The 14765-nt window shown below is 38.0% G+C and overlaps 1 protein-coding gene across 1 annotated transcript in view; it reads right to left on the bottom strand.

Moving 5' to 3' along the window:
- LRP12 (LDL receptor related protein 12) overlaps positions 1 to 14765 on the bottom strand; it is a 69659-nt gene that overhangs the window by 14893 nt on the left and 40001 nt on the right. Inside the window, exon 3 of the mRNA XM_004580670.3 lies at positions 2403 to 2538. Within this exon, the coding sequence (XP_004580727.2) occupies positions 2403 to 2538 (136 nt within the window). The remainder of the gene's footprint in view (positions 1 to 2402; positions 2539 to 14765) is intronic.

The raw sequence follows: 14765 nt of genomic DNA, 5'->3' as shown, positions 1-14765 counted from the left end.
TATTGTTTAGAAAAACTTTCCATGTATTTGAAAAGGTATGTATTAACTTTGTTAAAATAGATAACACCTTTTAAAATTGTGTTTAAATCTCCCTCTATAACTTGAATGGGTCAAGCTTTCTTGGTGATTATTCTCACTCTGTTTTGTGTGTATTTTAGCCTAATACCCGAAAGTCGGTACTGTACATCCTCCTGATGGATTATTCCATTTGCTACCAATATTTAAGCTTTAAGTTCCATGACATGTTGAGGTATAATAGCTTTCTCTTGACTAGTATTTCCATCACTGATCCTTTTCTATCTGCTTTAAAAACTGTATCTGAAAATCTTTATTAAGTTTTCGTTTTATTTGAAAGGCCAAACAAAACCAGAAGAACTTCAATTTGCTGACAGTTAAGGGCTGAGGCCGACTGAAGCCAGGAGCCCAGAACTCATTCCAGGTGTCCCACATGGGTGGCAGCGATCCAGCCGCTTGAGTCACCTTCTAATGCTTTTGAATGGTGAGTCTCAGCGGAAAGCTGAACTGCAGGTAGAGGAGCTGGGGCCGGAACCTGGCTCTCAGATGTGCATCATTACTACATAACAAACACTTTGACATATTTAATGATTGTACTTTAACAGGTTATTGTAATGCTACATATCAAAAACATTATTTTGGAAAACAATCCTCAGGTTTCACTAGACCACTGGTATCCATGATGTTAAACAAAAACAAAAACAAAACTAAGAGAACTCCTAACATAATAAATCTTACAATCAAAGTCTGTTAAATTTGTGTTCCAAATAAGTTCCCTGATTTTCTTAGTATTAATGTCCCTATATATTCTGGCTTGCAGGTTATTTTGTAGGTTTTTTAGTTTTAGTTTTTAATCTCAACTCCTGCTTCTTGCCTGGGTCTTCAGTCTAAAGTTGTTCCACTGAAGCTCAGGCAGGGTTTAGGAGCCACTTTTTCAGTTTTCTAAAGCAAAACAGTCTTATTATAGTCCTTGGCCTGAAACCTATGCTAAGACCCAATCTTCTACTTCCAACAGATAAGATGGCCTTTGGTAGGTCTCAAGGTAGAAAAATGAGGTAAAAATGAAAAGCAGCAAATGATGGCTCAAGTCCCTGGTCCCCTACTTCCACATGGAAGACCTGCAAGAAGCTCCTGGCTCCTCACTTCAGTGTGGTCCTTCCTTGGCTGCTCTGGCCATTGAGGGGAGTGGACCAATCAACAGAAGAGCTTTATCCACCTGTCCCCAACTATTTCAAAGATATACATCGTTTTTTTTAAGTTAACAATGCATCTTCCACAAACTTTCTGAAGTTCTTTGGTATACTCTTCAATTTTCGTTTCCTTCCATCCAGATTTTTAAAACTATGTTTCCAATTTCATTTTAGTAAGACTTCTAATTATTTTAAATTCAAGAACACATGTTGATTTTCTTTTGACCAAAATGTTTTAAAGCATATATTTGTTCCAGATATTAATATACTTTTCCTTTTGACTTGCTAGCTCCCAGCCGCTATACTTCTGATTTGCACAAATCTAAGGACACTGACTACTTCCAGAATTTAGGAGATGTTTTAGAAGCAGAGTTCGCGGGGCCCAGCACGATAGTATAATGGTTAAAGACCTCGCCTTGAACATGCCTGGATCCCATATGGGTGCTGGATCTAATCCCGGCAGCTCCACTTCCCATCCAGCTCCCTGCTTGTGGCCTGGGAAAGCAGTGGAGGATGGTCCAAGGCATTGGGACCCTGCAACCGCGTGGGAGACCCAGAAAGAAGTTCCTGGCTCCTGGCTTCAGATCGGCGCAGTATCCGCCTTTGCGCTCATTTGGGGAGTGAATCATTGGATGGAAGAAGGGTTCGCCTGGAATTTTGTTCTGAATATCAGGACTTTACTTAACTATTAGTGCTATGTTACTTTGTAAAATCTCAAGGATCCAACACATGATCAAAACCATACAGTAGTATTTCATATAATCTCTTCTGTGTAGGCAAGATTTTCTAATTCCTATATAACTGAGTTGGTAAGCTAGAAGTTGAATTTTTAGACTAAAAGCTAAATATCTTATAAATTATATTTCATATGGAAAAACTCCAGCATTAGCAGAAGTATGTTTTGTAAAAATATTTATACTTTTCTTCCCTTTTTAGGCTTTCAAATGTGTATCTTTTTGTAAAAAGAAACTTAGAATACTGACAATTCATTGAAAACTACTTTGTGCCCACTGCAGTTTTCAAAACACTTATCTGATAGACCATTACTCTTAATACCTAAGATAATACCAATATTTATAATTTATTTATCCTCTGAAATGGTTTTTCAAAAGACTGCATGCTGAGTAATGATTACTGAAAAACTGAATCTTTTGTAGAAAGATATTTGATAGTAATACAGAAAAATATCAGAATTACCTTATAGTAATGATTTCTCCTGGGTTTGCCCTTATGAACCAGCTACAGTTGATTTTGGAAGGATATTCAGAAGGCCAGCCTGGGCTTGTGATTATACCACTTGGTGCTCGAATTTGTTCTGGAGTCTCTCCACAAGCTGGAAGATAGCCAAAGCAATTTTAGCTAATTATTACACTTTAAAACACAGCATTAAGTAAATTGATGTTTATAAAACAAAAACTTCAGACATCAAATAATGTACAATAAGATGTGGTATTATCAACTTTAGATGCTTCTATTACTCTAATGAGTATTTTAATTTCTTTCACTATAGACAACTAAGTTAATGTTTCAGGCAGAAAAGGAAGTTTTCCAATTAAATCAATGCCTAACAGTTCAAGTCAGAATTACTCATTTTAGCCATGGATATTGATCCATGGAGCCACCTACCCAACTATCCATCCAATATTTACCTATTTACTGTTAGTCAAAACTCCTCTTCCGAATTTAGTTCCTTATTATAAGCTGTCTAAAAGGTCAGAATTTACTCAATTACTCTGTTTACATCCTTTAGGGGAACCATGTTGCTTTTAGGACTTTTCAAATAGACATAGTTGGATTGTAACTATAAGAAGTTAGTGGATAATTGGATAAAGACATCAAGTAGTCTTCTACTTTTCAATTTAGCTTCCAAAATGTACCACAGCATAAAAAAGCTAGGAAATATTATGTAACTTAAACTCCATCCATAAAGATCAACATAAAGCAAGTTATACTGCTTAAAGTCAATCTTTATTTATGCACAGAACATCCTATGAAGGAAACACACAATAAGGCCTTAGAAGCTTATACTAGCAAAGAACAAACACGAATGTCTACAGAAAATCTACCTTGGAATGAGGGTGTGCTACCAGAGGGCTCGTTTGGACAATTCTCAAACCAAGATGATTACTGTTTTCACAAAATTTACAATTAACATCAACCCAGGGTTGTACACCCATCTCAATTCTGCATGCGCAGAATTTCCAGTTTATCTTCCCCTCTGGATGTTGCTTCATGAAATCCCAATAAGGGTAAATTTCTTTCACAAAAACCTTTTGATTTTAATGAGTAGTACTTCAGAAAAAGACTAAATTTATCCAAACATAATTCTTTTTTTTTTTTAAGTCTTACATTTTCATTTGAAACGCAGAGCCACAGAGAGGTTCACTTCCCAAGTGGCTAAGCCAACCCAAAGCCAAGAGAAAGAAGATTCTTCCGGCTCTTCCTCATAGGTGCAGGGACCCAAGGACTGGAACATCTTCTATTGCCTTTCCAGAAAGAAATGGAACAACTGGGATTTGAACTCAGCACCTATATGGGATGAGGGCACTGCAGGTAGAGGTTTAGCCTAATATGCTATGGTGTCGACAAACCTCCCCCCACCAAGCATAATTCTACTGTAAGGGCTCATTAATAATAAAGTGTTATAGTTTCACTTTATTCCACTAAGCTACCATTATTTAATCATCCCAATATAGATAACTGTTCATTTTCACTAAGAGACATCTGCCTTGGGCCACGCATGATGGCTTAGTGGCTAAATCCTGCCTTACACATGCCAGGATCCCATGTGGGTGCCAGCTGATGTCCCTGCTGCTCCACTCCCTATCCAGCTCCTTGCTTGTGGTGTGGGAAAGCAGTTGAGAATGGCCCAAAGCCTTGGGATCCTGCACTAATGTGGGAGACCCAGAGGAACCCTCTAGATTCTGGCTCGGGACTGCCTCAGCTCCAGTCATTGTGGTTTCTTGGGGAATGAACCAGCAGATGGAAGATCTTTCTCTCCTCTCTTTAAATCTGCCTTTCTAAGAAAAATAAGTAAATCTTTTTTTCCCAAAGAACAGTCATCTGGCTTAAAGGGAAAAATGTAATTTTGAGTAAAATCACTTCTAACTTTCAGGTAGATACTGTGGTGCAGTACATTAGACCACCACCTGCCACACTGGCATCCCCTTAAGACTACCTGGCTCCAATCCTGGCTACTCCACTTCCAATCCAGATCCCTGCTAATGCGCTTGGGAAGTAGCAAATCATGGCTTGGGCACTTAAATTCCTGCCACCCATGCCGGAGGCCTGGATGGAGTTCCTGGCTCCTGGCTTCAGCCTTGACTAGCTCCAGATATTGCAGTCATTTGCATAGTGAAGCAGCAACAAAGATCAAAATATCTCTCTGTCTCTTCAAATTAATTAATACTACATTTTGTTAAAAGAAAGAGAGAGAGGAAGGAAGGAAGGAAGGAAGGAAGGAAGGAAGGAAGGAAGGAAGGAAGAAAGAAAGAAGGAAAGAAAGAAAAGAAAAGAAAAGAAAAGAAAAAGAGGGCCTGGCGAGATGGATTCATGGCTTAATCCTTGCTTTGCATGTGCCAAGATCCCATATAGGTGCCAATTTGTGCCTTGGCTGCCCCACTTCTGCCCAGCTCCCTGTTTGTGCCCTGGGAAAGCAGTGGAGGATGACCCAAAGCTTTGAATCCCTGTACCAATGTGGGAGACCCAGAAGAAACTCCTAGCTTCTGGCTTTGGATCGGCTCAGCTTCAAACGTGGCAACAACTTTGAGAGTGAATCTGCAGAAGGAAAAGCTTTCTCTGTGTGTCTTCTGTCTATAAATCTGCTTTTCAATAAAAATAAATCTTAAAAGAAAAAAGTCTCACTGAAATAGAAAATAAACAAAAACTAAAAAAATTTAAAGTTGTATCTTACGAAATAACACCATATTAACATGCAAGTACTAAATTACTTTAAAGCTGATTTAAATTTAGCAAAAACCTAGATGGAGGTAATTTATGACAACGAAAACTGCTGACCTTTAAATAAATGGGTAGTCTAACTGCAGGGGAAAAATAGAGAATTTTATTAGGTTTTTGTTTTACTAGGTTTTAAGAAAAATTATACAAATATATAAGAAACCCATAGGTGGTGCTCTTACAACAAAAAGTGGTTTTTGGTATGACCCTCAAAAACACATGTTGTGATAATTTTACTCTCATTTATGAGGATAAGAGACAGCACCATAATCAAGAATACTATTTTAGGACTAAGCACGTTCTACTTCAATTTTATATAATCAAAAAAATGCTATAGGATAATACAATTTTCCCTTGATATGGTTACAAATATATACATCTAGTTTCTCAAATTTGCTACATTCTTCAATTTGGCATTTGGTGTCCGATACGCAAGGGGATACACTCTAGCACAACTGTAACTTACTCCCTTCTAGATCTGAGAAAATAAACTCCAATGTCAAAGGACCACTACAAATGTCTGTTCTCTTTTGGGTTAAGAATCTACCTACCTATTGTGGTGGGTATAGAAGCACAGAACTCCATGCTGTTTGTTGCATCTGTTACCTACTGACTTTGCCACGATGTAACTACTAAGATACATTTTAATTACTAAGTTAAGTTTCTTTGACCATCACTAAGGTTGAATTTAGCTCTCAGTCATGTAGCTCTTTGTCCCTGTCATCACTGTGATATATTTCCTATATTTCTGACAGTTCTTTAGAATCCATTGGTAAATTTTTTATTTTATTACTTTGCATTCTTCTTTGACCTAAAGTAAAACTTCTAATTCTTATCTCCTTAGAAACCATGGCAATATTTCAGATCATTGCTGACATTATCGCAAAATCCAGAGAATACTCAATCTTTGGGATAGCTGGTTTTCCCAGAGCATTTCATGCTAATTATCTTTTCTCCAAACTTTCCTACCTTGACTTTGCTAACATGATTTCTCTAGCTCTCTTCCCAACTCCACCTGCTCTCATTTGGCCCTTTGGCATTAGATCCTTCATTGTCAGCCAGCCTCTGATATTATGGTATTCATTATTCATTCTGAAGTCTTTGACTCTTTTCTTGTCTGATAGAAGATCCCAATTTCAATGTGATCTATATGTCCTAGGTTTAGCATCTCTAAGCCAGAAACTTCACAAAGTCAAATGCCCTTTGGATGTTTCAACCTCAAATTCAACATGACGAGAACTTGTGTTTTCAAAATCCTGCTCTTTATCTACATTCTTAATCTTCATGGCTTTAATCATTTGGTGACAGAAAAGGCAATTAAGTAAAAAGGAAATTTTCTTTAGAAATATCACAGGCAAGGGGTAAGTAATTTCAAGGTTCCTTAAGGATGGTCAGTAAAAACCTCACAGGGACTAAAATTAGGAATTTATAAGTCAAAAATTTTTTTATTAAATTTATTCATTAATTACATTGTGTTGTAATTACATAGAATCTGGGATTCTCCCCCCCACCCTCCCTCCATGGTGGGTTCCTCCACCCCGCTGCATAACCATAGTTCAAGTTTAGTTGAAATTCCCTCCCTGCAAGAATTTGCCAAGCATAGAGTCCAACATCCCATAGTCCAGACAAGTCCAACTACTTATTGGGAAGACCCTCTCTGGTCTGAGGGCAGAGTCAGCAGAGTATCTTCCCGGTCAAATAAAAGCACTAATATACCATCTGCAACAATTAACATCATTATGGATTTAATTGACATGATATTGAGCAGTCAACATGTTAAAAATAAATGCGATTTCTTAACCACTTTCTGTGACCCCCATTCACAGTTCAATTTTAGTTTATATACTACAAATGACATAATATCCATAACATAACATGATATGCTTAACATCATATCATATTAAATTAAGGCAAACATGTGGTATCTAACCTTTTGGGATTGGTTCATTTCCCTTAGCATTATGGTTTCCAGTTTGGCCCATTTGGCCACAAAGAACTGCATTTTGTTTTTTTTAATAGCTGAGTAGTATTCCATGGAGTAGATGAACCATAGCATTCTTATCCAATCCTCTGCTGATGGGCATTTTGGCTGTTTCCATGTTTTTGCAATTACTGATTGTGCTGCTATGAACATAGCAGTGCATGTTGGTTTCTCATAAAACAAGTGTTCTGGATATATTCCTAGGAGTGCTATAACTGGGTCATACGGTATGTCGATTTTGAGTTGTTTGAATATTCTCCATACTGACTGCCATAGAGGCTGTACCAATCTGCAGCCTATAAGTCAAAATTGAAGCTTGGTGTCAGAGCCTAGTGGCTAAAGTCCTCGCCTTGCATATGCTGGGATCCTATATGGGCACTAGTATATGTCCCACCTGCTCCACTCCCCATCCAGCTCCTGCTGTGGCCTGGGAAAGCAGTCAAAGATGGTCCAAAACCTTGGGATCCTGCACCCGCATGAGAGAAGCTCCTGGCTTCTGATCAGCTTAGCTCTGGCTATTGCGGCCACTTGGGGAGTGATCCAGTGGACGGAAGATCTTTCTGTTTCTCCTTCTCTCTGTAAAGCTGAATTTCCACTAAAATACGATTTTTTTTAAAGATTTATTTATTTTTATTACAAAGTCAGATATAGAGAGGATTAGAGATAGAGAGGAAGATCTTCTGTCTGATGGTTCACTCCCCAAGTGAGCGCAACGGCCAGTGCTGCGCCAATCCAATGCCGGGAACCAGGAACCTCTTCTGAGTCTCCCACGTGGGTGCAGAGTCCCAAAGCATTGGGCCGTCCTCGACTGCTTTCCCAGGCCACCAGCAGGGAGCTGGATGGGAAGTTGAGCAGCCGGGACCAGAACCGGCGCCCGTATGGGATCCCGGTGTGTTCAAGGTGAGGACTTCAGCCGCTAGGCCACGGTGCCGGGCCCCAAAAATAAGTAGATCTTAAAAAAAAGTGTGGCTTTACTACTTTTTGAGGGATTTTATTCTCTATGTCTGCCACTGTCTTCCAAATAGCTTCCTAAATACTTTACTTTTTCATTATTTCAGTGCCTTATAAACTACTTCTAACACTTCAGCCTCAGAACCTTATCACCACCAGTAATTTCACTTCTTTCCAGTTACATTTATATCACTTTACCTCATTTTGCATTATTTGAAAGATCTCAAGTGGCTTATGGTGATCGACCTGACAAAATTTAAGCCTCCACTTCTTCACTTGTTAAATGGAGATTAAAATGCTACCTTGCACACGTGGTGTTACCAAGCAGTAAACACAATATTTTTTTTTTTTTTGGTAAAGGACTCCACACACTGCTTGAATTACAGTAAACAATAAATGAGTAACATTACAGGACATGCCAGAGCTAGTACAGCTGTCAGGCACACACTTGGAATGTCAGAATACTGACATGGCTCCCAGAGCTGTGCTGAGGCTCAGGGGGACAGAGGACAATAAGTGTTCATTAGGGCTGGGCCAGACTGAAGCAGCGGTCCAAGGACCTGAGTGCAGGGGTCCAAGGACCTGAGCCATCTTTTTTTTTTTTTTTAAAGACTTTATTGTTATTGGAAAGCCGAATATACAGAGAGGAGGAGAGACAGAGAGGAAGATCCTCCATCCGATGTTTCACTCCCCAAGTGAGCCGCAATGGGCCGGTACACGCCGATCCAAAGCCGGGAACCTGAAACCTCCTCCAGGCCTCCCACGCGGGTGCAGGGCCCCAAAGCCTCGGGCCGTCCTCGACTGCTTCCCCAGGCCACAAGCAGGGAGCCGGACGGGAAGTGGAGCTGCAGGGACCAGAACCGGCGCCCACATGGGATCCCGGGGCCCTCAAGGCAAGGACTTCAGCCGCCAGGCCACGCCGCCGGGCCCAGGACCTGAGCCATCTTATTGTGCTTTCCCAGGCAGGTACATTAGCAGGGAGCTGGTTTGGAGGTGGAACAGCCATGACTCGAACTGGCACCCCTGGGGCCAACTGGCATCCCAGTGGCAGCTTCACCTACTACATCACTTTGTGTTACAGCTGTCTCTTTATTCACACGTTCTCCATTGCCTACACATAATTATTTTAGTTCTGTCTGTACAGAGCAAATGCATAATTAAACAAGAAACTGAAAAAGAAAAAAACAAGGGGAAAATTAACTGATGAATCAATAGGTAAAGATCTTAAATATAATTTTAATGCTAGGTTTTTGGTTTAAAATATATAAACTTCATTACATAGTTCAGAAAATGGCACACAACAAAATGAGAAATACTCATGCAAGACTTCCCCATGTTTATTCTAATACTGTTTCTATAATCCCACAGAGCAACACAGAACTATGGTTTTAAAACTAAGTTAAGGGCCCAGTGGCGTCGTGGCCTAGCGGCTAAAGTCCTCGCCTTGAACACACCGGGATTCCATATGGGCGCTGGTTCTAATCCCGGCAGCTCCACTTCCCATTCAACTCCCTGCTTGTGGCCTGGGAAAGCAGGGGAGGACGGCCCAAAGCTTTGGGACCCTGCAGAAGAGGTTGCTGGTTCCCGGCATTGGATCGGCGCAGCACCGGCTGTTGCGGCTCACTTGGGGAGTGAACCATCAGACGGAAGATCTTCCTCTCAATCTCTCCTCCTCTCTGTATATCTGACTTTGTAATAAAAATAAATAAATCTTTAAAAAAATTAATATATATTTATGATCTCTGAAGCATTTAGAAAATTTGGAAATGTTCAAACAACCTCTATTAAGAGAATCCCTTCAAAATAGAAGTGATATCAAAAAAACACACATTCAATTTAAGATTTTATGGTTTTAAGCCTAGGAGAAATAGACAAATTCATGACTAGAGCTGAACTACTCTGAAAGAAAAGGTTTAATTTCTTGTTCCACAGATAAATAACTTTTTTCTCCCTTAAAACTGTTGATACTTTATGACAAAATTATAATACTAAAAGTGACATGAAATCTTTGTGTCTTTGGTTTTAGTAAATCACAAAACTGAAACAAAAGTAAAAAATCAGCTATGCTTACTACCTAACTCACAAGACAAATGTGAAGGGTATAAAGAAGTAAAGATAATTCCTGTTGTCATAAATCATAACTTTGAAAGGATGATGCATGTTGATTAACTGAATCCAAGAACTATGTTACTATGGAAGCATGCAAAAGTATTAAATGACATAATGTATATCGCCAAAGTGAACAAAATACAGTATTTTTAAAACAGAAAAAAGGCTCACCAGAAAGTTGCATTATGTGAGTACAGAACAGGTAGTATATACACTTCACTATAAACAAAGGATCTCTTTTATAAAACAGAAGCATATATACGCAGTAACAGCAAGTTAGAATTTAGTGATTCAGCCCTATACATACCACTTAAAGCAAGGCAGAACTAAACTGAGAAAGCAAGGGATATAATCTAAATATTTTTTAAGAATTGTTTTATAGCGTTGTAACTCATGGGAAGGAAAACCAGTTTAAGCAAAGAGATCAGCTAATAAAGAAAGTTTTTACTGTGGAACAAAAGCATTTCCACCTGTTCCTATGGCAGAACATTATTTGTAAGTAATGGTGGTCAATGTCATAGGCTATCTTAGCTTCCAGAGTATAGAGCATCTTAGTTCTACTATGATTGACAAGCACAAAGAAGTCCCAGGAGATAAACATATTAGTAAGAAGAGTTTGATTCCAATGGAAATAAGTGTGCTTAAAAAAAATCTTGTAAATAGTGACTGTTGAACAGCCCTGCAGAATGAGAGTAAGAATAATTATGAAGGCTAACAGGAAAATTATATACCACTCATGGTAAATATGCCCCTGCAACAATAAAATACCCAATGGTCCACTTTAATTTTGGAAGAGTATTAATTTGAAAAATTGAAAGACTGGAGACTATTCTCCACCCCAAGGGTCAAAGCACTTTCTGTTTCATAGTTGGAAATCATTGCTCAACTTGACATTCTAGTCAAGAAAGCAGACTGCTGATTTTTAGGCTTTCACACTGGTCAGGATGCCCTAAACTGCTCTCCAGACACTGAGTCTGGCCCATGATACCCACCTGCTTTCTGCTGGGAAGTGAATTCCTGGAACTCCACCTGCTTCCCTTTTGGTTATAGCTTAACTCTGGGCTTCAAAGCAACTTTGTCATTTCCCAGACTTACTGCTACCACTCCTCAAAACCACTGTCCTGGTCCAGATGGGTCCCTGATGGCTCAAGCACACATACTTATAAATTAACCAACAGAACTCAACACGTCTTTGTAGCCAGAGGTCAGGCACAAATGGGACACATGAGTTCCAAAAATATGTTAAGAGAATAGACTGAACAGTTTTTGAACACCAACACATTTGAGTTGGGAATAAATTTTCCAACTTACATATTTACAAATTCTCTCACTTTACTCCTGGTCTATTTTATTCTGTGTTATCTGTTGGAATTTGTAACCCTGCTACACCTTGCCTTCCATCATCTTTGGAAAGATTCTGTCTAAATGTAATGTACAACATTAAGAAGCACTGCCTTCTGAACAGAAAACACTAGTCCATACCTAGGTAGGGAAGATTTCAATTTGAATATCTTTCTCTTTCTCTGCTTTTTACCACTTAACCTAGGCTTTCCACTCATGCCTTGCTTCTCCACATTTTTTTTTTTGACCCAACTGTCCAGATTCCTTAAATGAGTTTTCTATCTACCATTTAGCTGAAGAACCAACACACTGATCATACGGTAGGGAACACATAGGGATCCTCTGAATTTCAAGCTTTTTTGTTTGCTTGTTTTTAAAGATTCAATTTTTTTTAATTGAAAAGTCAGATATACAGAGAAGAGGAGAGACAGAGAGGAAGATCTTCCATGCACTCACTCACTCCCCAAGTAGCTGCAATAGTCAAAGCTGACCCAACCTGAAGCCAGGAGGCAGGAGTGTCTTCCGGGTTTCCCATGCAGGTGCAGGATCCCCAGGTTTTGGGCCGTCCCCAACTGCTTTCCCAGGCCACAGGCAGGGTGCTGGATGGGGAGTGGGGCTGCCAGGACAAGACCCGGTACCCATATGGGATCCCAGCACATACCAGGTAAAGATTTTAATTGCTAGGCTACTGTGCCGGGCCCTCAAGCTTTTTTCTTTAGGAGCTTTTATTTTAATATAAAAAATTACTAATACTTGGACAACAATATTTACTAGTCTAAGATGAGAAATCTTTTAATTGTAACTTAAAAGAATTCGTGCAGGCAAAAAAAAAGATTAATCATTACAGCAAATAGGAACTCTATTTGTAATTCATGAATATGAGTCTGCATTAGTATAAATGGTTAAGAATGAATGAAGTAATATATTTATTGCTGTTATCCTAAGTGACAATCATTGAGAAACAAAATATTTTAATCAGTCATTAGCTATAATTGGAGCAAGTGAATCTTTGGTTTCACAAAAATCACTAATTTTCACAATAAAAAATCAAATTAATACTCAGGAGTTACATGGCAGTAGAATAACAACAACAACAACAACAAAAAGCCACAAATTTGGTGCAGAGAAGGCAAAATAGAAACACAGGGTAACAGAAGTATAAATATTTACCTTTTCATTAAGCTCATACAAGAGTTTTCCCTTCCTGACCCAAAAGCACATAAAAACTATTGGCATCAGACCGATCTTTTCCTACAGAAAACTAAAATGTCAATAAGAAAACCACTGCTTTTATTATCGGAATAGAAAAGAATAGTAATTTCTGAAGCTTATGGAGTCTCTTCTAAGAAGTACAGATGAGCTGAACCAGAAATGAACAAACTGGCCCTGTAACTCATGATCACCTCTGACATTGGTTTTAGTTCACCCACGTCTTCAACAAGAGCCCCATTCATTTGTCCCTTTTCAAGGAGCCCAGAAATAAATAAAAGATTCAGACTACGTTCAAGTGGGAGGTAAAGAAGAATCATTATCTGCTTTGTCCTGGATTCTACACTATTAATGCTCAAGATCAAATCTCTCCCTTAATTATGCTGGGCTATTGGTCAACTAATTTCCTAGGTCCAGTTTCCTTATCTATTAAGTGCACAGTCTATCCAGTTCAAAACAGTACCTTGGCAAAATTAAAAATAACTAATATGCTGCCTCACTTTGAATAATTATTTTCAGAGTTACATAATGAAAAAGAAAATGTTAAATGTTTGAATGCACTCTTTTCACAACTTTACTAGGTCTGGCCCACATCCACAGGAGTTTCACTTTTACCATCTGAGAGCATCATATACTGTGTCACAACATAATTTGTTCTGTCCACAGATGTGGCATCTGTGTGTACCATTCTAATGCTTAGATTATTCATAATTTATTGCAATAATGTAAGATAAAATACAGAGACTTCTAGGTTCATTAAAAATGGCAAATTTTAAAACTAATATCATATACTAGTATATGTTTTTTAAAAATATACTGTCTTGTGCAGTTTCTTGAGTTCACACTAAGTTCTATTCCATAATTTAAAATCCTAAAAGCCCTAATAGATTCATTTTTATTATCTAAAATACAGTAGGCTTTCTTTGTTTTCTTCATTTGAAACAGATAAAAGATACTATGCAATATTGGGTCAAGAAACTGTGAATTTCTTTTAGTAATTCTGGGAAGAGGTCCAGATATGTTTTAATAATTACAAAACAATAACAAAATTACATAAGACAGGCACGAAGGACCATTTGACCTATTGCTTATTCATGTAACTTTTATCTTAAAAACATTGCATCAACCAGTTTAGCTTTTATTTTCTTTCAAATTATTTTTATTTTAGCCAATCTTAAAAACTCTAGGGTAATTACAAGTTTTATCAGAACAGAAGTTTCCTAGAGAAAACTTCAGAACACCATAATCAATATTTAAGCAAGAGTTCTGGTTAATACAGCACTCTACACTAGTGCAAAATGTTACTAACAGATGTGTAAACAAATTTAGAAAATAACATATGCCCAATTAAAAACGCCATAAATAAATTAAATCGGTTTTGAGTACTAAAATAAGAACTATAAAAAGCAAATATACAAAACCAAGAAAGGGTTAGAATTTTGACAGTATAAATGTCTGATAAAATAAAGAACATTAAAAATTACTTGAAGTTTCTATCATAGAAAGACATTGATAATTCACTTAATATGAGCAGGATTAAAAAAGGAATATTCTCTCAGCTCTCAGAAATGTCAGTTTTGCCTTGCCTGAAAAAAGCTTTAGGGTCAAATGTTGTGATATCATGGGTCAAGGTAACTTCAACTAGAGCTTTCAACTAACATTATAAAAAGGTAGGAGCACTTAGAAGCTCTATCATTGGTTAACAGTAAACTGGGACTAACATGTTAATCTTCATACGTAACAATAAAAACCAACTTTCGACAAAGTACAAGTCCCAGCATCTACAGCAGCATCCAGAAATCTTTTCTGAATTTTGTGCTAGCTTTTGTCTAATTCGAAATTAATTTCATTTCCTTGTCACTACAAAGTCAAAACTTACGGCCATGATTCAAAGAGAAATTTACTTGTCCATAAACAATTTCAGAAAAATAAAAGGGCATGACTCGAAAAGAAACAAAGAACAAATTTAAAGCAGAAAAACATGATGAAATCCAATATAAATGCTTCTATGC

The sequence above is a fragment of the Ochotona princeps genome, chromosome 9 (genome assembly GCF_030435755.1).
Source record: "Ochotona princeps isolate mOchPri1 chromosome 9, mOchPri1.hap1, whole genome shotgun sequence".
Classification (NCBI taxonomy): domain Eukaryota; kingdom Metazoa; phylum Chordata; class Mammalia; order Lagomorpha; family Ochotonidae; genus Ochotona; species Ochotona princeps.
Note: the sequence above shows the minus strand (reverse complement) of the source record. Positions and strands in the feature narration are given on the sequence as shown.